Source organism: Scophthalmus maximus, chromosome 5 (genome assembly GCF_022379125.1).
Source record: "Scophthalmus maximus strain ysfricsl-2021 chromosome 5, ASM2237912v1, whole genome shotgun sequence".
NCBI classification, from domain to species: Eukaryota; Metazoa; Chordata; class Actinopteri; order Pleuronectiformes; family Scophthalmidae; genus Scophthalmus; species Scophthalmus maximus.
Window position 1 is genome coordinate 7,144,038 of NC_061519.1, and position 27,963 is coordinate 7,172,000.

At 42.3% G+C, this 27,963-nt stretch overlaps 1 protein-coding gene and 1 long non-coding RNA gene across 2 annotated transcripts; one reads left to right on the forward strand and one right to left on the reverse strand.

Annotated features, from left to right (window-relative positions):
* Nucleotides 1–278: 278 nt before the first annotated feature.
* LOC118311474 (E3 ubiquitin-protein ligase RNF31) lies at nucleotides 279–27,844 on the reverse strand. The gene is made up of 24 exons (XM_035635385.2): nucleotides 27,695–27,844; nucleotides 26,533–26,731; nucleotides 25,451–25,597; nucleotides 24,703–24,858; nucleotides 24,198–24,254; nucleotides 23,156–23,333; nucleotides 20,598–20,778; nucleotides 20,253–20,386; nucleotides 18,970–19,142; nucleotides 16,443–16,676; nucleotides 16,168–16,347; nucleotides 15,876–16,043; nucleotides 15,597–15,782; nucleotides 14,610–14,816; nucleotides 14,342–14,515; nucleotides 12,865–12,963; nucleotides 12,245–12,334; nucleotides 10,282–10,396; nucleotides 9,337–9,449; nucleotides 8,393–8,503; nucleotides 7,926–7,974; nucleotides 4,957–5,053; nucleotides 3,925–4,090; nucleotides 279–2,504 (listed from the first exon to the last, which is right to left on the reverse strand). Exons 2-24 carry the CDS (start codon nucleotides 26,728–26,730, stop codon nucleotides 2,454–2,456), a joined length of 3,264 nt encoding a protein of 1,087 aa, XP_035491278.2. The 5' UTR covers nucleotide 26,731; nucleotides 27,695–27,844; the 3' UTR covers nucleotides 279–2,453.
* LOC118311475 lies at nucleotides 9,458–10,890 on the forward strand. The gene is made up of 2 exons (XR_004793993.2): nucleotides 9,458–9,885; nucleotides 10,353–10,890. It is a non-coding gene; the product is annotated as an uncharacterized LOC118311475 (long non-coding RNA).
* Nucleotides 27,845–27,963: the final 119 nt, after the last annotated feature.

The window sequence follows — 27,963 nt, forward strand, 5'->3', positions numbered from 1 at the left end:
TAGGGTTAAGTGTCTTGCCCAAGGACACGCGGACTGGAGGAAGCAGGGATCGAACCAGGGACCCTCCGGTTGGTGGACTCCTTTAACGAAAAGGGACAAGCTGTTACTCCATCAGCCACCAACCTGTGAACTGATTATTTGGCCAACAGCTCAGTCCAACTGTCGGTAGGACTCTCAGTGATACTCTTTAAATATGTAAATATCTGTTATGGTTTGGTGAAGTTAAAATGATGACCTCATCAAAGACATGTAAGACTCAAGTCAAACTGAAAGAAGTATTCAGGTCAACTGTTAACATTTATTTTGTCATGGTACAGAACACAGCATGCACTCTGACTGGGACTTACACTTGTGACTTGTATCCATCAGGTCTCCCACACAAAAAAGTTTATTCAGAGGAACACGTCATCAACAAGTTTCAAACCTGTTCACATTGATCAGGTTGGGCAAACCGCCACATCACTTTCACAGAACCCAATGCTTTATGCTAGACAAATCATCGTATCTGTAAACCGATTCTGTTACGATATTCACATGTCCGGTATAAAATGACACAATCATAGTATTTTAGTTTTCACGCAAACAGTTAAACACAACTTGGAGGGACGTGCGGTAAACTCAGAGTTTAATGGAGTGAGATCAGTGGCTTATCCAGTTATCTTTGGGTTTACCTCAGACTTTTCTATATCAAGAAGCTGGTTGACTCTAAAGTGGGGTAGATCACCATGGCAACCTGTGCTGCACTTCAGGTCCCGATCAGACAATCCGATCGGTCACACCGCTGTGCATGTCTGCAAGATCGTGCCAGGGACAAAGGTACTGTCAACAATAAAGTGACATGTCACAAGGAGCTGGAAATGTTGTTCTCTTGACGTCAGTGGAATCACACAGCCAAATAACAACTAGAGTTGTGTGAAAAAAAATCATTTTGTTGATTTTTGATGGGAAAAATAATTAAAACGAATAAGAAGAAAAAAGAATACTTAGTTTAAATTCCATTAAATAAATAAAAAAGAGAAAAACAATCACCAGTAATTGTGGCACATGCAAAGGATTGGGCACCCATCTAATTTCATTCATGGACTGTATATAAAAATTGACGTATACTCCATCCATCCATCTTCTTCTGCTTATCTGGGATGGGGTCGCGGGGGGCAGCTGGCGAAGCAGGGTGTTCCAGACATCCCTCTCCCCGGCCATGCTTTCCAGCTCACCCTGGGCGGCCCCAAGGTGTTCCCAGGCCAGTTGGGATATGTAGTCTACCTCTAGTCCTCATCTCAGTTGGACATGCCCAGTAACCCCCTCCGCAGGGAGGCGCCCAGGAGGCATCCTGACCAGATGCTCGAACCACCTCAACTGACCCCTTTCAACGCAAAGGAGCCGCGGTTCCCTCCGAATGTCCAAATTCCTCACCTTATCTTTAAGGCTGAGCCCGGCCACTCTACGGAGGAAGCCACTCTATGGAGGGAGCTCATTTTCAGCCGCATGTATTTCGTGATCTCATTCTTTCGGTCACAACTCGAAAGCTTTGCCTTGCGGCTCAGCTCCTTCTGCACCACAACGGACCGGTACAACGCCCGCATGACTGCGGCCGTAGCCACAGTCCACTTGTCGATCTCCCGCTCAATTTCCCTTCACTCATGAACAAGACCCCAAGATACTTAAACTCTTTCACCTGGGGCAGCAAGTCACCCCCCAACCCGAAGAGAGCAATCCACCGTTTTCCGGGAAGAGAACCATGGCCTCGGACTCGAATGACCAGCAGCGTGCGACTCCACTGGCTGCAAGAAGATGTACGTTTCTATAGAAGTCTACGGGAAAATGACTTAACTCCTCACTTCATTTATAACGTCAGCGAACATTTTCCTGAGGAGTTTGAAGTCCTCTTCAATAAAGCATGGTGTTTATTTGGTAAATACGGTCCATTTTGAGTATGCATGGATACCATGATATTGACAGCTTGTACCGTTCAGTGGGTGCAGGTCGCAGGTGTACGTGGACGTGCAGTGTCCTCTAGCTCTTAGTCAGGCCACACCCACTCCTCCAAAAATGGTTATTTCTGGTCAGAATATATAAACTAAAATCAAGATGGCGCTGGCTTCAAAACAGCCGTTCACAAACCAGTGGGTGACGTCAACCATTTGTTTCAATCATTTGTTTCAATCACTTTTTTCTCCTGGGCTTTTAATGTGGCTGATGAAACGTCTCAGCTAAATCCAACAGTATTGTTGGTCCATATGATGTTCTGCTCTCTTGAACAAATTCAAATGTAAGCCAGTATTTAGAGCATGGCACACAAAACAATGCCCAGAGGAAAGGTTGTCTTTATCTTAGAGATGACACTATCCTGTCACCATAAGAACAAGAGCTGACATTTACAGAGACAGTCCTTTTGTATCTGGTTGCTGGATCTCAAGTGGAAAGGTTGACATTTATCACAGGAAATGAGGCCGTCATTTTTTGCGTGGCACCTTATCGCCAAGTGGTACTTCATCCATCATTTTCTGCAGAGAGACCACAGAGGAATAAAATATTATAGATCAAATGAAATGCAACATATTGAGTGCATACAGTGTGATTGTGAACATAGAAAGTTCATGAGGTCCACATCTGGTTAGAGGAATACAACAATGTAGGAACAGGAGCATATGACTGAACACATGAGACCTTTTTCTTTGCACAATTTGTAATCAATTTATAACTGCTTCAAAATAGAATCAATAACACATGGTTGAATTTGACATAGAGATCTTCATGGGGTCACCTGAACTCTAGGACCTGAGACCCAACCTGGGACTAGCACAGCCCGACAGAGGAGACAAGGCTACTATCTTTATTAGATAAGACACAAAGTTTTGTTTTGACAGTTCGTAAACTGACAATAACAGCAATTCTGTGATGCGTGTGTGGTTTTAAGTAACTAAGGTTTTGTTAGTACATTTAGTTCATTTCTTTAAGTGTTTGGACCTCTAATTTGAAATGATTGGTAGTCGAGAATGATGCCATTTGTTGTCGTCCGGAAAAGGTTCACATGATAGGAGCCTGACACGTCAGGCAAGGATAAGTCCTGAATAATAAGATCCAATCAGGAAGCCTCTGTGTGTTCAATATAAAATGGGGTTAGCAGCATTTACAAAACTCTTGTTTTTTAGGGGCTTGAGAGTAATGTGGACGCCAGGCGTTAATGTGGCAAAACACAATGTTTTAAATGGGAATTTCAGGAATTTTCAACCATCTTTGTCTAATAACAATATGGATAGTATAATAAGATGAACAAGGTATTATTGCCTTTATGTTGCCTGCACCCAGTTCTCCCCATTCATTTGCAACCAAAAGTGTAGGGGTAACGTTTTTTAAATTCTGGGGGTTTGGCAGAAAAAAGGCCCAGGTCCTCTTCATCCAATTTAAATGTTGTGTTAGCAGTGTATTGTTAATACAGACTCTAAGCTTTTTTAGAATTTAGGATTATTTGCAGCCTTAACCTGCTGCCTTCCTTTGGTGGAAACCAATAACTCCCTCCCGCATTGACGTTTACTCTTTGATTCCACGCATTGGGGAATAATCAAATTCCACACCAATGCAACTAAAACGTTGCATTTTAACAAGAAAGTTGCCTAAGAATGTTTTTTTTAGCCTATACATGGACACATTGTTCAAATGTGCTAGCAAACCTGAAGCTCCGGTCAAGCCCTTCCAATGGCAGAGGCATGGGAATCGCCTCTGAAGGCAACTAGCCCGGTCGATCTGAGCATTGAAGTATTTTCTACTTTTGGGCTAAAGGGAGTACCACAGCCTTTTTTTCTCGGTTTACTGTGGTAATGTAGCTCCGCGTCATCTTCCCAGGAGTAAATGATTCCTTTAAAACTAAGAAAGGTCTTAGTGTGCATGTAGCCTAAGTCATTTCAGCCAATCAATCACACACACCTCGAGCAGGCTGCTGTAGTAGGTGAAGCCGTCCTCTCCGTCCCTGCGGGTGTCGTCCACCTTGTACCTCTTGCAGGCGAGCAGCAGCTCGTTGGAGCTGTAGAGCGGGGCAGGGTCGATAGAGTGGCTGTTGATCAGGCTGACCAAGTACTCCCGGTAATGCTTCCTGGATAACAGAACAAGCACCATGTTAGAATGTGCACACAGCAGAACATGGAAGCTTCCTGCCGGTACCGACGATAAATACTACAGACTGATGATGTAACGGAGAAAGTGGGTCGCCACGAGATGTTGTGATGTTATCTGTTAACGGAAAATTCGTGTTTTGTTGGCTAAAGAGAACTTTTAGTTGAGACAGGATTATTTGAGAAAAATAGCTTTATTCGTGGTCTCTTTGGCTTTTGTGACTGTTTCCCAGGTGCAGATGTGATGCAAGATTTTTTTTTCCGGTAAGCATTTAAAAATGTGGCGAAAAATAAGTTTTTCGGTGGTCCCCACTGCAAAAGTGGGACTCAGACTCACGCTACATGCACTTCTCCTCCAAACTCTGTAAAATGACATCGCTGATCACCATCTCCATAAGGTTACATATTAAATATGTATAAGTAACTCATACAACCCCACTTCTATCCCTTTAAAGGCCAAAGTCCTCTAGCGGTAAAATAAAATAAAGGCCCACGATGCTCTGAGGCGAAAGGATTTGTGGGGTACCTCCTGTCAGCAGAGGCGCTATTTTAGGAAACAGGCAATATGGTGGTTTTTACCCCATATGACAGTTCGTCGTATGAATTGGAGGATTTGTTGTATTTACCACATTCATACACTGCCAGAGTCGCCGCCAGAGGCTAAGTGTCTTGCTCAAGGGGCGGGGATCGGACCACCAACCTTCCGGATTGTGGACGACCTCTCTCTACGGCCCGAGCCACAGCTGCCCTAAGTGAACCTTGGGTAATCCCAGTGACTCGGGGACGTAGGGCACATACAAACTGCTGCACAGGTAACATGCTGCCTTGATTGGAAATATAAACATACTCGCAGAGTCCCGCATGTCCATTCTGGGTCTGAGCGCCACAAGCTGAGTCCGGCTGCTGCCCTCCCTCATCCTTCTGCTCTATGACTCCACACAGACCTGAAAACACAAAGGGAAGGCAGACAAAGACAGACAAAGAGCAGAAGGGGTCAAAAAAAAGTAACACACGAGTTTACTACCCATTTAAAATTACATTTGCATGGTTCTTGGTGGTTGCACAAAGCTCGAGACTCAACTAGAGCTAGACTCTCAGCTGTTGCTGTCTTTACCTGCAGTTCAATACTGGCACATTCATTTAGAACAACAAACAGGCACCAACGGCCATAGGTGTCCGACAACCTCAGAATAAAATCCACCTTACAATCAGTCCGAAATCGCAATTTTTAGCGTCCATTGTAAAGTAGCAATAATCATTTTCCCAGAGACTTGGTCTTACTTCAGTATTTGTGCCCCGGGGTTGGGATTCAAATTAGACTTAATCGAGATATGAAGATTTTCGAGGTATAGTAGTGAGTATACTTGTTTCTTGGGTTTAAAGGTGTCTCTGCCACTGAAGGTGGTTTCTGGTTAGCAGGCTAACTTCAAGGTACAAGTGATAGAATTAGAAGCCAAACAAGAGTTAACATTGGTGTGGCCTCCCGCCGCTGGAGACAGAAGTTGAGTGAAGGAATGAAGTAATCTGCTAATGCTCATGCCAACACTGGCTAAGTAGCGATTGCAAAAAAACGCCCATATCCCTCTGTTCAGTGGAGAGAGTGAGTAGAAGGTTGAGGAGGTTTATATGAAACAGTCTCTTATCGAATGAAACTAAGCTGTGGTACCATGAGATAAATGCTCCCCTGCTATTTTGATGACATCTGTGATCTAAGTGTAAAGGAAAGGAGAAGTAACGGAAATCTATCAATCTCCTATTGATGACCAGTCATTCAATACTGACTAACTCAGGACAAACACAAATGTTTAAAACCACCAGTGTTTATTTGTGTACTGCTGTAAGGTACAGCTACTGCCTATTATACAATTGAAACTGTAGGTTTACTTTGGCTTTTGTGACTGTTTCCCAGGTGCAGATGTGATGCATTCTGCCTCAAACACGTGCTGTATTTATCAGTTGCAGTTGCAGCAGGCTAGAGTCATTTCAGTGAGTGTCTATAAGGTGCTATATATATAATGTTATCAGAGATTCTCAGCCTCTGAGGACACTGCACACACGTCCGAGACTGATAACGATCATCAGAGGCGACATTCAGGTAAATTAGGCCATTATTAATTACAGTAGAGCTTGGTGGGTTACACCGCTGACTTTGGTACAGAAGTTCGGGGTTCGAATTTCAGGTCATCCCAGTGTGGGCCCTTAGGCAATGCCCTTAATGCTACCTGCCCTGATGATTGCACGTCGCTTTGGACCAAAGCATCAGCAAGATGAATGTAATGTAAAAAACAATGTCTGCTTGCTGAAATGCAAATGAATGGACTCATTTTTGATTGTTGTATATCAAATTTGAACTTGACCATGAGTGCACTGTAAACTCACTAAAGGCTGGGAATACATTTTATTTGTTTTGTTATGATCATCTTAGTATGTGTTTGGTTGCATGTGTCTTAGTATTAATATCCACATCAACACCACCTCCTCCTCCATCTTTCTGTCTCTCTCTCTAGCTGTCTCACTCCCTCTCTCACCAACAGTTAATGTATATTTTAGATTTGTGCATCTTTGATTTATCTATTTATACCCTGCTAAATATCATAGTAAGCCTACAATCATTAGACATCGTTATGTCTTTTCTTCTTAAGTATATGTATGTATGGTTATCTGTATAATATCAAGTCTCAATAACATTTCTTTGTTATAAGGGTTTGATAACGACAAGCACAATTTTTTTATATCTGTTTCAGCGAGGGTGTAACTTTGGTTTAAGAAGTGGGGGGGGCACAAAACAAGGGGCCTCCGGGTCCTCCGCCAGAATTTTTTTCCTGATTTGAATCCCATTTCCTGCATTTCTACATACATCTAGGGACTCCTCTGTAGGGTTCAGTGTTTCCCATTCTATTTTCTGAGATTATCCTGGTGGACGTCAGACCCTGTAGGGGGACCAGGGGCATGCTCCCTCGGGAAAGAACATTTTGTACATTTCATAGTTAAATCCTTCAAACTGGTGAAGTTTGTAAGCAATTTATCTATGAAGAACTAAATGCTCTTGTAAACAATTGTGTGCTGTAGTTCCTGGAAGAGACTATTTCCAGAGGATAATGCAATGTATCAGATGATTTTTCTCTAATATTTCTAAGACTGATTTTCCTTTAATTACCCCTATCATATGTTTTGTGATCCTCAAAGAAATGAAGTTAATTTTAATACAAATACATTTTATATGTATAAGGGCAGCAGAGACCTGAATGTAATGTAAATGTTCTCTCCACTGTCTGTCACACACTTGTTGTTTACGGGCCAAGAAAGTGCAGTGTTGAATTTCGACATTCTTTATGACCATGATACATTTTTAATAAACAGCTGATCATCCACAGAGGCAGGCTCTCTGTGCCCTGCTCCTCTGTGTTGATGATGGCTTGCGGTCACAAAATATTAACAAACGAATTTGAAAGTGTGGGGGGCACAAACAGGATTTTGAAAAGTGGGGGGACATGTCCTGTACCCAGTGGAAATTACGCCCATGAGTATCAGAAGTTTTAATTCGTATCAGCATCCTCCCCCAAAAATCCATATGCACCGGCCTCTACTATAATGTTTGAAAAATGACCATAAAGTTGAATCAAAACCTCAAAAAGGAGTAGTACAACCTTCCTGAAGGCAGAATCTAATGCAGAGTTTTAGCTACAGTACTAGGTGTAAAACATGTTTTTGGATTATATCCCTTTGAAGGTAAAATGTAATAAATGTTTATTTTACTTAAATAAAAAATAAAAAAGGCATATACATAGAACACATGTGTCTGGAGCAGGGGCTCACCTGTCTGTGTTCCAGGAGGGGGTTCAGTGTTGAACGGTACTTTATTATTCTGTGAGTCACAAAGAAAAAAGACTGGTTACTCACATTAGTTTGTTTCACACACTTTCGTTCGTTGGCCGCGACGTGAAAAACCCGTCGGACTGAAATCACATTTTACAACACAAGGGAATAGGTGGAGACACCACTTCTTTGGGATTGGTCAGAAAACCAAGTAAATCCAGAGTGGCCATGGACGTATAGTAAGATGCTACCTAAACACTGTGTTGTTGTGTCTTGTGAAATGTGCTTGGCAAATGCTGTTGGGATTTGTCTAATGTCGGCTGCCATAGTTTTCCCACGAGCAGACTAGTTTTAGTTTATAATGAATCAGGGGTAGTATTGACCCCATCCCCCATTTATTTATTAATTCAAGAGGGAAATAATTTGAAGCCTTTTTTGTGTGTGTGTGTGTGTGTGTGTGTACACGCCTGGAGTAAAGCCTGCAGTCGGGAAGGTTCCCAGTCTCTCAGATAGAAGAGGCAGTCTCTGGGGTGATGGGCGTGCAGTCCTGACACACTGCACTCGTCCACTGCACAGGTCTGATGTGAAGTCAGGAGAAAAGATGACACGTCAATGCAAAGTAACCTTGAGATGCATTCACAATTTTTGTTTAAAACCATTAATCAATTTTAGAATTTTAATGCCTGCAAATTTAGTTTTGCGATGTCTTATGCACAAAATTGTAGGGTTTTTGTATTGTTATTGTGTGGCTAAGTGGTTTGTACACAATTTGAAAAACCAAAATAAAATACAAAAAAAAGATGACACAACACCAAATGTGTTTGAAGCATTTCTTCCTAAAGTTATATTATTATATCATTATTTGTATAATGATGCCTCCCACACATTTAATTTCATATCACACGTTAATATAGATCCACCTTGTCAAATAAAGTCAAACCAAACAAAGGTTATTTGTGCTTTTTGTGAGACTTAACCCTACCATAGAAACTTTCAATTGTAAAAAAAAAAATGCTTGGACCCACAGCTGGCTGAGCTGGGTTATTGGACAATTGTTGAGTGTAGTAGTGTTGGACCATTGATTATCTGATAGTAATATCTTCAGAGAATCAACAATTTTTTTCACATTACACATCCACAGCCTGTGTCAAACGTAACAGCTTCAAAGCAAACCGAGGCAGCCGCTTCAACAACAGACTGGACTGAAAGTGCAACACAGGGGCAGAGCAGAGGGACTGAATCTCTGCTTAGGCTGTTTTAATGTCATGTAGGTTTTTATGTCAAACATCAAATCTAAATTCAACAGAAAAAAAGGTATTACACAAAACTGAGCAGTAATATAAATGTACTGTCTCAATTCCTATTATGATAATTACCCCATGATGAGGAGGTTAGCATGTGTGAGACTTACAGTGTGGAAAGGGTTGTTGCAGCCACTGCAGAACTGGTAGCGACACTGTGAGCAGCAGAAATGCATACAGCCTCCTTTGGACAGCGCATACTGAAAGCGGCAGTTGGGGCAGGCTGGAGCATGGAGAGATTGAGAGAGGGTCAGGACTTTACAGAAAATGATCTTCATCCAATATGCAAGTATGCAGACGGCATATGTAAACCATGTATTCACTGAGTTAATGTGATTCAGCCCTGTGACTCCTGGAGAAGGTCAAACTGAAGGAATGCTGCAGCACCAGAAGGACTTGGATATTTTTCTTAGTACAGACAGAGAGACGGATTTCTCCATTAAATAGGATGGTTAGGATGGTTGGGACGTGCCATTATAGCAATATCCATATTCAAATATCCCTGGCTGTGCTTAAGATACCAGTTACTTGCTCGTATCATGAATTATGCTTGTGTAGTTGGAACTGTTGTTTAAATAGTTAGAGATCTTGGGCACCACGCTGAAAAAATCTGGTGAGGATGGCATTTTTACATAGATCAAAACAACAAAAACAAAGAGGTAAGCTTTCTTCAAAATCGCTTACTGCCCCTTTAATAGTAGCATTCAATGTTTGTCACTGTGGTATCAGTAAAACCTGAACTGGCCTTTTTTTGTGCTTTCTTGTGCTCACTTCTCAGTCACTTTACCTGAAAAATTCTGTAGCATGCAAACAATATTTATAACAATTAGACTTTCTCAAAGACTTGGCTCCAGTGTTGACCGATGCTTGTTAGCAAATGGAAAAAAACTGCAATAAAATAAAATAATAATGAAACAATTAAAATAAGCGTGGAGGAGAAAACCCTGTTGCCACACCCTACCCGTTCGACTACTGCTGCCAGGAGATAATGCTGTGTGTGTGTGTGTGTGTGCGTGCGAGCGTGCGTGTGTGTGTGTGTGCGTGTGAGCGCTCACTGATGCCGTTGTCTCTGAGGTACCCGGCCAGGCCCTGCTTCTGATACTCTGGATCATTCTCTCTCTTCCAGGACTGGTACTGTTCACAGGACAGACCTGCGTGCTGAGACTCCCACTACGGAGAAGAAACACAAACTGTGTGTTCCACTGGCAAACCAACGTCAGTGCTTTAAAAGGGCTACAAGGAACTGAAGGGAACTAAAGGGACAACATTTTAAGTGTGTGTGTGTGTTTACAGTGTAATGCAGGGTGATGTTCATTATAACATGGCTTTGTTTTGAAATGTGAATGAAATTTGTTAAAAGTTGAGTTCAGCTTGATGGGCACACAGGCGTTGTGTCCAGCACGGTGGAGAGAGCTAAGCCCCGAGAACAAATTAGTCAGTAATGAGTTGAGTGGACACACAGACATAAGTCGTCTGTCTCTGTGCGCTCAACACACTGACATGTGGCGCATTCAATTTAACTAATCTGAGGATTATGCGACACTCTGAGTCCTGGCTGTGTTTTCAACACGCACAAAACGCTCTGTGGGGGAACGACTAGTCACATTAACATTAATCATTCAGCTGTGTGAGTCTGTATACAAAAATAAATCATTAGCTATTTAGATGTCTATTATTTCATTATCAATGAGGGAAGGCTAAATGACAGAAACGCCTCTCTGCAAAAACTATAATGTTCAATAGATCGACTAATTACATTCTCCAAAATGACACCCGTTTAAAAGCTTAAAATCAGAACCTGAAGGGAGGGTTTACTACCTCGGCAACGGAGGGTATAAATAAATAAAAAACTCTGAATCAGATATGCAAAAATGGTGGAAGGATGGGACATGGGCCAAGGAAGAAACGATTCAATCATTTGCACTGATCCAGACTAAGGGGAGGATCCAGGACTTTTTAAAAACATATATTACTTTCTTTAACATTGCAAGATAGCACGTTCTTTTGACATTTTCACTGATTTTGCCAAGGAATAATTCATGGATCTTGATGAAATCCGTCTTATTTAGGCAACTGATGTCTATAAGTGTGTGCAATTTGATGCAGATCCAAATAAAAATCCAGAACAAGCAACTTTAAAGGCGACATGTTATGCAAAAATCACATTTTCAGTGTTTGTGCATATAAATGTGTGTATCTGCGGAGCCTGCCAGCCCACAAAGTGTGAAAAAAGAAGGGGTGTGACACTTCCTACACTTTCTTTTGAAAAGTTGACCAATCACAACAGACTGGGCCAGCTGGCCAATCAGAGCAGACTGGGGTTTATCGGGAGGAGGGGCTGAAAGAAATCCAGGCTTTTAATAGAGAGGAGCTGCAGGAATGGGCAGATTGAGGACACCGATGCCTTTCTGAACATTGAAGCATGTAAACCTTTCAAGTGGTAACCCAAATTAGAAGTATGAACCTGAATATGAGCATAATATGTCACCTTTAAACGTGGTTTCATAAGGGGATGGTTGGGACTTGGCGTAGAAGAGTGTCATACTGGTTGTTGCTAGGAGGATCAAATAAACTGCCAGCTGAGTGAAAATCCTGACTGAATGTATCTGAAGAAGAAGAGATCTGGAAGAATGGCACTCTCAACATGTACAAATAAAACTCTGTACCATTCCTGGTACACTCTACTGTACAGACGGGTGCAGATGCTAACCCTAACTGTGGAATGTGGTCATTGTCCGTGTCCACTTCTCTCTCTGTGTTTTGTCTGTCTGTCAATTCATATGTCACCTTAGTCGGATCCATATTAATCCATATCAATTCACATTTTATTATTTCTATTATTTCTATTATTAAAAGAAATGTCATGGTGACTTTATTTTTCTATTCTAGATATTTGCTTTATAGAACAAAGTTTGATCATATTTATGGGACAAAACTGATGAATTTGAATTAAGTGTGGGCTCCATCAGAACCTATCAGAGTTCAAGGTCTTCACACAGAGAGACACAGAATACTTACAGGCTTTTTACACTGAGCACAGAAACTGTTGAGACACTGGAAACAGGTGACCTTCAGCTGGTCTCCATCGTAGATGAACCCATATGAACACTGAGGGGAGGAGAGAAAAGGTTATGATCCACTGACAATATACTGGGTCACTTACCTACATTCAATTGTGAATAAAATATCAACTTAAATATAAAGCATGAATATGAATATCATTATTTGTGTGATGTTAACATTTCCAAGCCTGCTTTCAGAACTGATCGCGCACAGATGAAATGACACTGACTGTGACAAATGTGCTTTAGTTGTGCAAGTGCAACAACAAGTGCAAAGTTGTGGGCACGGACTGTGTGGGCGTCTGCACCTGCTGTTTTTGTTGCCTGAAGGTGAATATTGATGAGAGGCCGTGGTGATTAATAAAGTATGTATTGAGTTACGCTACATGAACTGTACATAGCAGTCTTCTAGTCTTATTGACAACCCAAACCACTTTACAGTAAAAGTCACATTCACCCTGATCTTTGAACAGTTGGTTGTAAAATGATTGCAGCAGATATACATCAAGAAAACAGTGAAGCGGCAGTCTTTAAGAGATTGTAAAAGTTGAGTCAAGTGACCCGCTGTGTACTCACATGACAGCACCAGAGGAACTTGGGGTCCTTGATTAGAGCCTGCTCTGTCAGCTTCTTATGGAACAGCTCATAGACCTCTGGCTCTAGACACTCTCGTAGCTGAAGCAAGTAAAACAATAATACATCCCGAAAGTCAGAATCTCAAAATCACACACAATCCACCCATCCAACATCTATACCGCTTATCCTTAGATAGAATATTTTGTGTTTCTTCCACAACAACATAGGAAAGAGCCCTACATTTTAAACAGTACACTTCCCCATTTACCTAGTATCAGTACTTTAAGAATGACAGGTGACTGTGATCACTGGTATCAGTATACAGTGCAACATTAGATTTAGGAGGAAACACAATTCGAAATCTAGTTTCCTGCAAATATGTACTCTATGTTACTCTAAGAAAAGTAACCTATTGCTGTGAACATCTACCTTTATATTTATCATATCATTTAGTGTCCTGATTCAGTGCTTGAAGCCCTGATCAGTCAGAGGTTTGAAGGAAATAATAGACAAACAAAAGAGGAAGTGTAGGTGTTAAACCCACAAAATCCAACAGAGTCATATTCAACCAGACAGAGCTAACTGACAGAGGTTAATGAATGTGATAGATTATTATTCACATGAATGTGAACTATCTTCACCCTCTGAAGGGCACTGATAACTGATCGTGTTGGCTTTATCTTTTTTGCTTAGAAACATCGCTACTGAATTGAATTGGGGGGGGTGACCCGCCCCTCCAGCGGGAGCCACAGCCCCCCCTGAAAAGTCAAATTAATTTTAATTTAAAAAAAATAAATATATATATATATATATATATATATATATATATATATATATATATATATATATATATATATATATATATATATATATTATTTAATATTTTACATATAATGCCAAGCAGAAGTAATTTAATGTCACTTTCCTTATACACATACCTCATTCCTGTAAAAGAGATTGTGGATGAAACTAAACGTGATTTGTGAAACCTAACCCAAAACCTCGGTTCATTTTCGATTACCAAGAGGTGTTAACAACGGACGCAGAGCAAAATGCTTCCGGACGCGATTGGAGATACCTACAACCAGCGAGGGCAACGAATCATGTGACATCTGTTGAGTGACGGGAAAATGTCTACAGACTACAGCAGAGAGGAGATGACTGTGATGAATAATGCCACAATGTCTTTGAACGAGTGTTGACGTTTTTGTGGGAAAAAATTGAAAATACTTTTAGGGACTTTTAGTCAAATGGCGGCAGCGTTGGTTCACTTTGACTGACATGTGCATGTATGCCACTTAACACAGTGTGGTTACTGAGAGGGTGAGTAGTCACAATGTCAACAAACCTCCAACTCCCCCTACCTCACAGGGACACAATGAATTTTTCAATGCCACCTTCTGGCGGGACTGGGAACCAACTGTTGGATATGGTTGTGACCTTCCTCATTCCTTCCTTGCTTCATCTGCTTCCCTACCTGAATGTCCAGGGTGGAGAAGTAGCTGTTGAGGTGCTCCGGGTCGTTGATGTTGGGCTCCCAGCAGACTGGACACACCATGTCCCTGATGTGTTTGTCCCTCACAGCGATGGTGAAGTGCTGCTGGAAACAACCGCAGCAAACCGAACACTGGCACGATGTCAGAGACTGCATCTGAGAGTGAAAGAGAGAGGGCGAGAGAGTGAGAAATGACTGAAGGTCTGCCTCAGTGCTGCAGAAGGCATGGAAACACTTCATGCTTGAGTACCTTGCTGTGGGGGAAGACAGAGAGGCAGATGGGACACTCTTTAGCCAGCACCCTCTTGATGAACTCCCTGTCGTGGGACTCTCGTACAGCCTGCACTACATCCTCCAGTACGTAGGGGGCGCTGTGCTCCAAAAGCAGCGACAGCGCTAGCTCACAGCGACCCCAGCTGGGAAGATCATACACCGCTAGTAGCCTCCGACATACCCGCTGGAAAAGAAGAAAGGAATTACAAAGACGAGAACTGAATTGAATTGATTGAATTGTTGCTTGGTGAAAGATGAATATAAAATAATACAAATTTTACATGTAAAAATATAAAGATTGTATGGTCCTTTAGAGGAGACTTGTCCCATGCATTATCAGCAATTATATGGTGTTCCTTTTACTATCAAAGTTTAAGACTGACGCACATTCTAAAACAGAAAACAGGACTTTTGTCATCAAAGGCGGTTATGTTTTCGCCCCTGTAAGATGGTTTATTTATTTTTTTGTCAGCGAGATTGCACAAAAGCTACCAAACAGATTTCCAAAGGAGGGAGAAGGAATTGATCCAGGAATATTTGATCACTTTCTTCAACATTGTGAGATAGCATCCTGGATTTCGCAGGGAAAAAAATGTATGGATGTTACATATATCTGATATCTGGACGTATATTTATGAGTGTGTCAAATGTGCTCCAAATTAACAATCAGGATCTAGTGGATTCAAGGGTGGTTTCATTAGGAGGCAGGATTTTTAGCTGCTGTAAGGTAACAAATAGGGCTCCAAATCTGTAACTACCACCAATGTGTATCTGAGATAATGTGGATTCAGTAGAGAATCAACAGTTGTTGTACAGTATGTATGTAGTAAAGTTCATAGTGTCATTAGTGTGTTTTTATGTTGTGAATAAATGCTGTACCCTGTGTAATGTGGTTTGTGTTTTTATCAACATATCATAACCAGACTGAAGAGAGAACCAAAATGCCTGAAGACTGGACTCTCACATGTTTGTCAGGGTGATGGATGTCTACAGGTGGCTCGGCCTTCTCACTCCAAATGCGGTTGTGGAAGGGCTCCAGCAGGGGTCGCTGCAGCAGGGCCAGGGCCCCTCTCACCTCACCACCACTTTGTCTCAAAACTTCGTGGCAGCGAGCCTCATCCCTGAAGCCCCGTGCACACAGCTCCTTTACCTGAGCAGGTAAGGTGAAGAAAGGTGTCTAAGAAAGCAGACTAACGGAATATGATTGTGTATCTCTGAACATTTCATTGAGACATGCTGTCACCTTGGTGACTCTGTCTCTCAGAGCCTGTCTGGCAGCTCTCTCAGTGTCTCCCCCTGCTGTCAGCCAAGCTTGCTTGGCCTCTGCTCTGGACAGCTGCACCACACTTTCTGTTTCCGCAGGGCACTCCTCTTTCCCAGCATCCTCAGCAGGAGCTTCACTTGACCTGTTCTGTGTTAGGGGACAGTTAATCACTACGAGAAAACTCCGCTGACAGTCACTGTCAGAGGAACACAAAGGCGTGACGTGTCAGGATTTTACAGAATTGGATTTGTTCTGAGGCAAGCATACTGACTGTGGGCTCTGTTTCAGTCTTGTCAGGCTGAAGGGGGGATGTTGCTACCAGCATCCTGATCTGGTCTAACAGCAGAGGAAGCTCTGTCTTCAACCACTTGCAGGGCAGGATGCTGCTGTCCCCAGCTACCCTCATGCTTGTGTACACCTCTTCTGGACTCACTCCTTTCTTCTCCCCATCCTGATGCAGACACAGACGACAGACACACTAGAATAAATACACCCAATGAAGTCTAGCTCACAGGATAGTGAGGTCGATGATGAGGGTGAACTTGCTCTGATCAGTTGAATCAGCTTGAGCCCCTCTTCCTTCATCAGCCTCTGCCTCCACGAGTCAAGGTCTTCAGGGGCGGGCTCTTTGGGCTTGATCGCCAGGGCAGGGACCCGTCTGACGGGAGAGGGCGGTCGGAGCTTCACGGGCAGGGGTGGGGGCTCTGGGCGGGCCAGGTCACACATGTCACACACGGTGGCAGGAGAGTAGTTCAGATAGGTACAGAACTGACACACCCACTGCAGAGAGAGAGAGAGAGAGCGGGAGACCATGTGAGAGAGTGAGAGATGGCCTGTGACCTCTCGGACTTGGCTAGAGATAGCCCAACACTCTTTCTTTCACAGCCATTCTCAAGACAAACACTTCCTCCCTGCTGGCCTGCCAGGCGAGAGCCACAGGCGGTGCCACTGATAGACGCCAATGGGCGAGTGTGTTAAGCCAATTAAATTAGTTACAGCAGAAAAGAAAAGACTGGATATGAACCAAATCTAATACAAAAAGGTATTTGAGAAGGATCATTTTTCTTGTATAAGAAGAAATAAGATTTCATCATCCCCAAACAAGATATTATGACTTTCTTTTGTTGTCCGTGTATGTCTGTCCAGTGTATGCACTACATGTGATCTGCGTATTACATCTATCTTTAATTTGTATAATTTTTTTTCAAATTTTAAACATTATTCAAATAAATCCACTTAGAAATAAGGATGCCCAAAGGGGGAGTGTACTGCTGCCATCTAGGGTAATCAATATTATAAAGAATATTAAATGTTAGACACACTATTATGCTCCACTCAAAATGTTACGAGAAATGTTTTCTTGCTTTTTATTTGTTAAATAAACCTTTTTTGCCTTAGTTTACAGCTCCTGGTCAGTAGAGGTTGCTACAGCGGGACTCTAGGCTTAGGCCAGAGATATAGTTGCTATAACGACACGTACGCATCGTGGTTGTTTGGTCCGTCGGTTGTGCAGATCCTCAGAAAATGAATGCTACGCAGCCGCAAGATGCACTAGGCGAGCTCACTTTCTCTGACGTGGTCCCAGAAATGACCACAGGCTAACCTCCTCCAGATGTTTCTTTGTTTTTTTTATTTTAACATTGCAAAACCAAGAGTTCTATACGGTCTGAATTCTGTGGTGTTCCCTCCGGTGGAATATTCCAGCAACATGAGTAGTACACAGCAAGTATGTGAACGCTTATGCATCTGGTTGTCTACGCAAAAAGGCACGGCTAAAAAGCGAGTATATCTCCGGCCTTCGTTTCTGGTTCACTATTCGCTGTGTGTGTGTGTGTGTTTCCATGTGCCCACTCTGCTTTCTCCCTTGACAGTATGGCCGCGGCAGCAGCAGCAGCGTCTGTGGTGATCCTGAAGCGATAGTTTCTTTGAAAAACAAAAAACCCTATTTTTAATATTAACCCCCTCCCCCGGCTCCGTAATTTTTTCCCTCCTACAATGGCCCCTAATACGCCGTCGTACAATCACCTACTCACCTGCTTCAGTATTCAAGCTCCGGTGAGACCAGTGCGCTATGAATGAAATTTATTATTATTATTATAACTTACTCGCCGGAATGTCGCCTTAATTTGTGGCAGTGTAGCTTCAGCCAACTCCCCTGACGCTGTCGTTGTTTTCTGACTTTGAATTTTTTTTCTGCAAGCTCGCTCTTTGCCCCTAACTTTGCCTTGTCCCTCTGCTTCAAGATCACCTGCTAACAGGTACGTTTGTTTTGTTTGCCCCCATTATCCAGACACATGGATTTTCCCCTGCACTCTAGTTCCTTTGTACATTGGTTTGTTAAGCTTGGGTTTGTCATCAGTCAGTCACTACGTTCACTTTACTTGTAGACGCACTACTATCATTGTAAAAAATCTTGTTTGTGTTTGTGTACTGTGTCCTAAACTCTGAGTCCTGTGCTGACGAAATCCTGACACAAATAATGACAATGTTGACATGCTAATGAGAAGCAGGTATAATGTTCAACATCATCATTTCAGCCTACCAAGTGGTAATTTGCCCTCAACATACAGTAAATGGACTGTATTTATCAAAGCGCTTCTTCTGTCACATTCACGCACTGCCAAGACACCAAATCCGATCGTTAAGTATTGGACAAACTGATTTTACTGAAGTTTTCAACTAATGATGAGAACAGAGTAGTCTCACATCATCATTCTGCAACAACTGAATACTGGCTTGTTTTCCTTAAACAGTCACAAATGTCTGGCCATGATGCAGTACAGGAAACCCCTCTTAGTAGTGTTGAGGAGGACTTGTTTTGGTGGAACAGTTGTTTGTGCTGAGTCGAGTACTGTCATTTAAATGGTTAATTCCCCCCAAAGAAAACGCCACAAAAGTGTGGAATACTGCCTGAAAATACCCACTGTGATTCAGACAAGGAGCAGAAGAAAACTTAAAGGTGACATACTATGCAAAAATAACCATTTCACACACACACACACACACACACACACACACACACACACACACACACACACACACACACACACACACACACACACAGTTAACTGACCTGGCTGTCAGGGTCACCGGGCATGCCGAGTACTGGTGCTGGTGGTCTTGGGGGGGTGATGGGTGGGTGTGTTGGGGTAATTGGAGGTCGTGTGGCCAAACGAGGTCTATCACACACCTCACACAGAATACTGCTGGCCGCATTCACCATTGTACAGCTCTTACACTGCCACTCTGAAAGGGAAACATTTACACACAAACACACGCACGCACGCACACACACACACACATACACACTTAAAATCAACAATAGCCTTTTTTCTTCTTTATTTAGATGTAATGTTAATGAAACACAGTTGTGACACTTGGCCTGGGTCAAAAGGGGCCTAAGGGCCTCAGTGTCTCCCACACACTGGCCAGACTGTTGCAGTTTTTGTTTTGAAACTGAAAACATGACCTGCAGTATTGAGCTGCGGCGACTGACGCCGCGCTGCTGCCCAAACAGCTGTTTACCCGTTTAATCGAAGTTTGGTTTTGAACGCGCCACTGTTGTGTGGACAACGTCTCTTACGTTGACAGGTCCCAGCTCCAGAGCACTGATCAGCTATTTATTCCAAATGTATAAAAATACTGAACATTACACATGTCCAAATTCAACACTGCACAATATCCTGAGGAAATAATCTGTTCATAATTTCATACAGATTGCTACTTTTACTCAAAATTCCGGCAGGACTCAAGTTCGCTATTTCTGTTCATTGTACATTTAATGATATTTTAAAAATAAGCTACTTTCCCCCCTTTTTTGTAATTGTATGTGGGTGGGGGTCACCAGTGTCCATACAACACAGGTGTCACCGGTGTCCATACAACAGGTTGTATTCATATCCACAGAACCTATGTGTTTATGATCAAATTCTTTATTACAGCACATGATTGTTTACAAGAGCATAAGGTTCTTCATAGATCTAGCCTCTTAAATTGCTATCAAAGTTCACCAGATCAATAGATTTAAATTTGAAAAAAGATTCTGGGTAAGCATGCCTCCAGACCCCCCTACAGCGTCTGACATCCACCCAATTTGATTCTGATGTTTGAGGCCATACTTCCGTTGAATGAAACATATATCATCACACATAATATAATCAAATATTACTTTCACAATTGAAATTGAAATGGATACATAATGAATTGTTTAAAGTCTGTGACAGCAGAAGCAGACAGTGAAAGGTAGATGCCACAGATTTATATGATTTTAACCTCATTTTGAATGTTAGGAAGGTGGAAACAAGAGACTGGTAGAATAAAGAAGATGGGATTCCTACAGCAAGAGACAACACTGACCAGTGATGGTGGCAGGCTGAGATTCATCTGCTTTAGAGCTGATGGATTCCAAGCGAGGGCGCTCACACTCCTCACACAGCACATCCTGGATGGAGTTGACTTTAGTGCAGTGAAGGCAACTCCATGTGGAAGAACTGAAACGGCGGAAGAGTGACGGTTAGGTTCTATTAGCCAGCCATGTAAACCAGCAATAGCATGATTTCATATTAATTTAATCTGAAAATGAAATGCATCTCATCCAAAGGGAAACCGCAACAACAATAACCAAACCAGACCAGCAAAGAGAGTTACTCCTCAGTTCTGACACACATTGTAGTTCATATTGCAAGAACTACTGATCCTGACCTGCTCCTGTTTTTGGAGGATGATGATGATGATGATGATGATGATGATGTGACAGCTGTTCGACGGTGGTTGGCCCTATCAGGATAGGAGTGGTACAGACGATCACATTCCGAGCAGAGGCCCTGGAGGCAGGTTAGGCAGTGGGCAGAGATTCGGAATATTCCACAGATCGTGCAGTTCTCTGAAACAGAGTATAAAACAAAACAAAACAAAACACCGTCACTTTATTTTCTAGTACAATCTGCAACACTTCACTGCAAAATGAACTGTATTTTGCACAGTACCACATATGGTACAAGTACAATCTTCAAAAACTTAAATATATGGTGTACAAATGATAGATACAATTTCAGTGTCAAAATACATCAGTGTATCAGCACCTGTAAAATTGAGTTTTCTGAAGACAATATTTGTGTGACTTTAATCCTTTTATTTGATAGGTAGTGAAGGGTGAAATAAAAACTAAAAAAACCCACATAAGCAGGAAAAAGAGGCAGAAAAGACCACTTTCCAAAATTTATCGGACCATATTTGACATCACAGTACAAATAGCTAGATGTTTATTTCATTAATATGATTATATAAATTAATATTTAGGCTATTTTATATAAAATTATTATATATGTAAATATTATTATGTAAATAAATCATTTTAAAATCCAACTGTTAACATTTTAAATTCTGACTGCGTCTGTTATTATGCTGCACTTGCACATACACAGAGTCACGGTTTCTCCAGAGAGTTGACTGAGATGTGCATGTACAGATTGATATTGAAATATCGATACTTCCAATTCCGACGTTACCTGTTTTAGGAGTGATTCTCAGGGGACACAGTAGAAATGAACTAGCTATCACCAGGACAATCTAAATAATGTCCAGTTGATAGGAACTACTTATCCTTCTGCCGCTCATAGTCATATGTGAACAGCTCTGTAGATACCAGTGACAGCTGCGGGTACAGAGAGTGTGCCGCTATGGCGACGTTTATCACTGACTCTGGGAAAATGATTCACTAGACTACAGAGATTGAGATGGATCATTAGCATTCTAAAATATTTGAATTCACTTCTGTTTAGACTTCAACACAAATATTTTTCCCGATCTGGAAATTACTCAAATCAAATTCCATATTTTTTCCATACTGCATAGGAACGCTGAATGCATCCTCTCTGAGCAGCACTACTTCAGGGCAGACTGGACACTACAGAGCCTCGCTGATGAGATGGGGCTAGCTGCTTTAGCACTTTGAGATTGCTTTTAGCAATGAAAAGTGCTCTATAAATGCAATTGATTATTATTATTATTATTAACTCCAGTGGAAGTAAAGGAAATAGAAATATAAGAAAAAAGAGGTAACATTGGTGTTGCATTCCACAGCAGGAGACAGCATTTGATGAGTCAAGGAATGTTTGATGCTGCCACATTTCTGTTGTAATTCTTGTAGATTAGTTTTGAATTTTAATACGGTCTATAGATTTACCTGCATCCCACTGCTGGCAATGTGGTAAAAATAATGTTGTGTCTTCTTCATATTGTGACGTAGGCTAAATATGATCCTGGTATGATGACAGTAGAAATAAAAAGAATACCCTTTTTGGAAACACCACGATCAAATCTTAGCTCTAAGGCTCAGGACATAGAGAGGGCCATCCACTAGCCGGAAGGTCGATGGTTCGATCCACGGCAAGTGTCCCTGGGCAAGACACTTAACCCTCAATTGCCCCTGGCGATGTTGAAAATGTATGAATGTACGTGAATGGGCGAATGGACCTTGGGTGTTTAATAAGACTAGAAAAGTGCGAGAGAAAAACAGTCCATTTACCATTAAACTGAACAGTCCCCTGGTATTTTGGATGGAGGCAAAGAGGTAGGAGAACGGACTACCACAACAGTCAGGAGGGTTTAGGTATTAGCAGAGAGAGTTCTAAGTGACCGAAGACTTTTCATAAGACTGTGTGAACAGTTTTCAGTGAGTTGCAGACCTGTCTAATTGTGGCTTGACGGTGACATCATCCGTTCTGTTAAAGGCTGCAGATTGAGTAGACATCTGCTGCCTTCAGGCGGCTGCACAGAAACTCACCGCAGTAGAGCAAAGACTCAACCGTCATGATTTCAGAGCTGGTGGGAATCACACACTCGTCTTTATTCTGTCTGTCTGGCATTAATGCCGTACTCTGACTAAAACTTTTTTGTCTGCAATATAATACTGTATGTTATGTTGTGCTACATGAATAAACCTTTAATAAACGTGGAAATGAATGAATGGGTTTGTGTGATTTGAAGGGAGGTTTGTGTTATTTCGCCAAATAAAGTGACCAAAACATCATTGGAAAAATGGGAGCCACTGGATTGGAATTGCGTCATCTTCTTCTCTGCTCCCACTGGGATGCACCATGTCATTATGTTACTGGTGCAGTGGAGAAAATAACTTTAGTGCACCGCAGGGAAACACCAGTTCACTGCTGCAATGCAGGTTTTACACACACACACACACACACACACACACACACACTGACACACACTCAGCACATTAAAACTGCACTTTCTCTCCTCACCTGGGTGTTTGTTTGAGGAGGTGGCGAAGACCTGAATGGACCTGAGACTTTGGCTGTGGCTGCTCTCCCTGGAGGAGCGGTGGTGAAGGGGGAAGGCGAGAGACTTGGTCTGACCATGGGAGTGGCATGAGGGGGCAGAAGGGTGGAAGACCACAGCATCAGTGTTGAGGCCCACATCCTGAGAGGAGAGAAGAGAGGTCATCGTGGACTTCAACATAAAAGACGGTTGATTTCAATCCAATGTAATACTACCAGACAGCATTTCAACAACCACGATGGCTTCATCAGACCATCTTGTCCTCACCACAGTACAAGGGTGATAACAACAGCAGGATAATAAAGGGCTCAGTTTTAATTCAATACTCAATAACAGGGGCTAACTGTATTTAAACAATGTATGTGGTAGTAATGTATTTAAGCTGTACGTTTTTTTTTATCGTAAAATTGGTAAAAGGGAGCCAATACGTGGTAAATAATTGCCTATTAATCTAGGTCATCACAGAAGAAGAAGGACATGTTAGTAATAGTAATATGTAATAATAATAATATTACATTTTACTTAATGACACTTTTCATGGCTTTCACAGTTTCTCTGCTATGCCCTATGCTTCTGATATAGTGACCTCGTAGTGTGATATCAGTGTAGTTGCTCCCAGTTGCCCATTGATGCACAAGCTGCCACAGAATCAAGGCTTGTTGAATCTATTTGCCGTGGGAAACCAACCTGAACATTGGCCCAAATGATCATAAGATGCCCCAAACTATTTTAACCATATCCTAGTCCAATAAACATTGCCCCATTCTGACAAAACTGGCACTGAGGCATTTCACATAGTGGACACTGTAGCAATTACGCCTGAAGAATTTTTCCTATACAACAACAAAAAACATAAAGAGACAGACAACCTTTAAAAGAATGACATTGAATGAAAAATATTCCTTGTAATGCGTCAAAAATGTTTGTCATGACAATTTAATTCTTCGTGTCCAATAACAAATACAAAAATGTATAGGTATCAGTAAAACATTTTCTGGACTCTACCTTGTGTCTCAGTGTAGGGATGATTCTCTCATAAAACTCAGGGTGGGGGTGAGCCTCCTGGGATCAATCAAAATGACAGGTTAATATCAGTGCATTATGTTTGTATTGTAAATGCATATACATGTACCAGGCCAGGGCGACAGAGAAAAAAATCGTCATTTACATTTGATATCAAATTTAGCTCGCGTCACACAGAGCAACACCTGACATCTCCTCTACTATTGGACCAACAACCTACAACCAACCTATAAGGATCGATATATCTATATCGGCATTTTTTTTTTCTTCTCAATCAAATCTGCATTAGCTCCAAAGGTCAATTATCAGTCAGACTCTAGTTTTTAAAATTTACTTTGGTTGTAGAGAAAACTGGGGAAAGTCTGACATGAACTGTGCCGGATCAAACACAAATGTTCAATTAGTAGGAGCATGCATGTCATCCATTTCCCCCGAGGAAATCCATACAGTGTAAGCTATAAGACAGTGAGAAATTACACACACACACCTTGATAAGCATTTCTAGTTCCATCCTCAGACTCATCACTTCTAGTGTCACTGCAGCAACTCGGCCCACATCGGGATCAGTGACATCATCGGGAAAGCTGAGCCCATCTGCCTGCTGATTGGAGTAACCATAGAGACAGAGCACTGCTCGTCCTCCCTGGGAGTGGAAGGTAATAAACAGGGTATAACATGAACTGAAGCTTTTTACTTTTCCATACTGCTGAGTATGAAATGAGACCTTCCCAGCTTCGTTCCACTTAAGTTCTGTGTGAGCACAGGGAGATTGAGAAGGACAAGGACTGAAGGAAATCTTTTTAGGTCTCCAAAAGACAAACACATACAGGGCAGGTCCAGGATGGGACAGGGTTATCAGCAGTCTACGTGGAGTCTAAGACTGTGTGGAAACAGTGTTCTACCATATAACTCAAGATAACATCTTCAAGGCATCAGTCAAAAACGGTGAACACACTCAGAGCTTTGCTGCTTGGTTACTTTTATTTTCTACAACCACAGAAAAATACAGAGTATCACACTGATGATCATAAACTGTCACATATTGAGCAAGACCCCACCCAATACAGGTAATCTGTAGACGAACGAAACATGCAATCATTAGTCATGAAGTCATGGAAGAAATAACTCAGTACAGTATGTATTATTATTATTATTTCTTTTGATCCCTACAGTGGTATGTTTTTATAAAGGGAATTGTAATGCTCTACTATACTCTTTAAGGTGTTTTCTGTTACCTGAATAGCATCAACAGTCGCCCTGAACACTGGGTTGTTGTGTTTCACCGTCCTCCAGTACTTTGGCCTGTTGGGATTAGTCAGGTTGCAGCCATACTTCTCCAGGATGTTCAGCGCTGTAGACAAGCGCTGGATAGATGCAAGGGTCTGAAGGAGTAGTGAGAACAGTATATGTAGCCATAAATTCAAATCTTCACTACATCACATCCACTCACATCACAACTGTTTGCCTCTGCACATCTGTTTCCTCCAGGGGACATGGGATTCTGTACTGGTCTGAATTGAAGGCCGATCTAAAAGAATAACTTTGCTGGTTTATCTTCTCATTTAATTCCCAGAAAACGAGCACTTTCACTGAATATCTAGTGATCCCTTTAAATATGACACTACATTTAAAATTCTGTGTTAAATGTGGTGTATGTGTATCTTCCTGATCGTATCTCATCTTTTCACATCTAATCTAACTAGTCTGCATTTCATCAGGTGCCAGTAACCCAATTTATGGCTGCCAAATCAAATCAGACCCCATATGCTTTTCAGCTAATCAGCAGCATGTCTTAATCAAACTCTGTACAGAGTTCCTCAGAAGTAACAAAACAGTTGACAAAATGAGAATTCTTATTCTTATTCCAGAACAGACCCTTGCTTCATGAGCGTCTCTTCTTAATGGCTACACTTGAACATTCACTGTCAATGGTGAATAGCCTTGTCTGTGTATGGCCTTTTAACGACTACTACAACTATTTTTGACCAAATGTTTTCACATGAGAATATTTCATGCGTCAAAACACAAACAATACTAATCTTTATCAAAATCACTCATAAAAGGGACAGTAGGTGATTTTGGAGAAAGCTTTTCTCTCAGTTTGTTGTTGTTGTTGATGATTTTACAGCACTGAGCGAGCCGGCAACCCGCAGCCTCGGATATGTGAGACCAACGCGCAAACTACTTGGCCAAAATCCACGAGTCGTAGCCCCCTCAATGTGAGCAGATGGGCCATTAAAAGTCAAAGTACTTAGGAATGGACGTTATGTAGATGTTTCCAGGTGGGGACGTCTTTTGTGCGCTTGTTCTCTCTCACCTCCTTTCTGTTGCTGCCAAAGCTGTTTTCCATGACCATGGTCTCTGCGGCGATGTGGCGGTATTTGGAGCAGGCTGGTAAAGGCAGATTAGCCATAGCCAAGACCCCGGCCCGCACCTCCACCACCCTGCCCCCAGAGTACAGACCCACTTCAGCCCGACTCCGCACCTCCTGCAGCTGCTCCGACAGGGAAGGCATTCTACACACACACACACACACACACACACACACACACACAGAGTGTCTGCTTGATTACCTACCTGGGATAATAAACCAAAACATCTACAGTAAGTACAGTAAGTAACACTCTGAGCACGGTTGACGTATTTTGGTTCATTTTTATGAATTCAATTTTTTTATATGTGATGTTTTTCATTCATTGCAATGCAGCAGCTAAAGTACTGGTAGTTATACCTGTGTGACAGTCAAAATGTTTGGGCATGCAGACCCACTGAGCAGCCGAGCTGGATGTCTTTATTCTTGTGCAACTTTTATATTTCATATCAGACTCAGACTTCTGATGCCCTTACATCGCTGTGACAGCTGCAGATGCACCCTGCGGGTGAAGACTTTAAACACCAGAGAGACGCTGGAACACAATTAGATCCCCACCGTTTCATCGGTCGGCCGATAATTTGGAAAATAAGAAAACTTTTATTTTTACGGAATGACCAAATACAGAAAAGTGTTTACATTTTACGTTGAAAAAAAATCTTAGAAATATATTATTAAATATATATATATACTGTATATTTAATAATATATTTCATTATTATCAAACCCCATATATATAAATATATATGTATTACCCAACGCATAGTATCGGAAATGATTTACTCCCCATTATGGGTATCATCAACTGCCCCCATAGATCCATATCGATCGGGCTCGAATATGACGCTGTGTTTTACAGTGATTACATGTGCATCAATCAGGTCTTTCTGAAACACATCAGACTCAGTCAAAATGCGTGCTGCTCTTATCGCGACGTGCGCTGTGGACGACTCGTTACTAACGTCATTTCCCTGTGCAGCGGTGCAGCCGAGATCACCATGAGGAGGTGCGACCCATCTGGCCGCCGTACAGACGCTGCGCCCGGCTGCGGCGTGAGCGCGCGGCGGCGGCGGCGGCGGCGGCCGCTGGTGCTCGCGTTGTCTCTTACCTGCGCTGCCCGGGGACGGCGGTGGACTCCCGGGGGCTGCTCCTCTCGGCGCTGCGGCGGCACGCTGCGGCCCTCCGCGGTGTGTGCCACAGCGGAGATGTCTACACCCCCACCGCCCCGAATAAGACGGTCCTCGGCTCGGCGACGTCCGACGTGTGTGACGCTGATGAGAAGACGCGCCGCCTGCCCCGCCCCCTGCCCCGCCCCCTCCTCGGGCTCGGGCAAACATGGACGCAGCGTCGGTGACGTCACCCAACGGACGCCTGCGT

What these genes read in the sequence shown, in the direction of transcription:
- LOC118311474 (XM_035635385.2), bottom strand. Translation starts at nt 26,730, where the DNA reads ATGCCTTCCCTGTCGGAGCAGCTGCAGGAGGTGCGGAGTCGGGCTGAA. An exon ending in AGTTCCTCTGGTGCTGTCAT is followed by an intron (nt 12,335 to 12,864) that starts GTGAGTACACAG and finishes TCCTCCCCTCAG; the next exon opens with TGTTCATATGGGTTCATCTA. An exon ending in GCAACAACCCTTTCCACACT is followed by an intron (nt 8,504 to 9,336) that starts GTAAGTCTCACA and finishes ACTTCACATCAG; the next exon opens with ACCTGTGCAGTGGACGAGTG.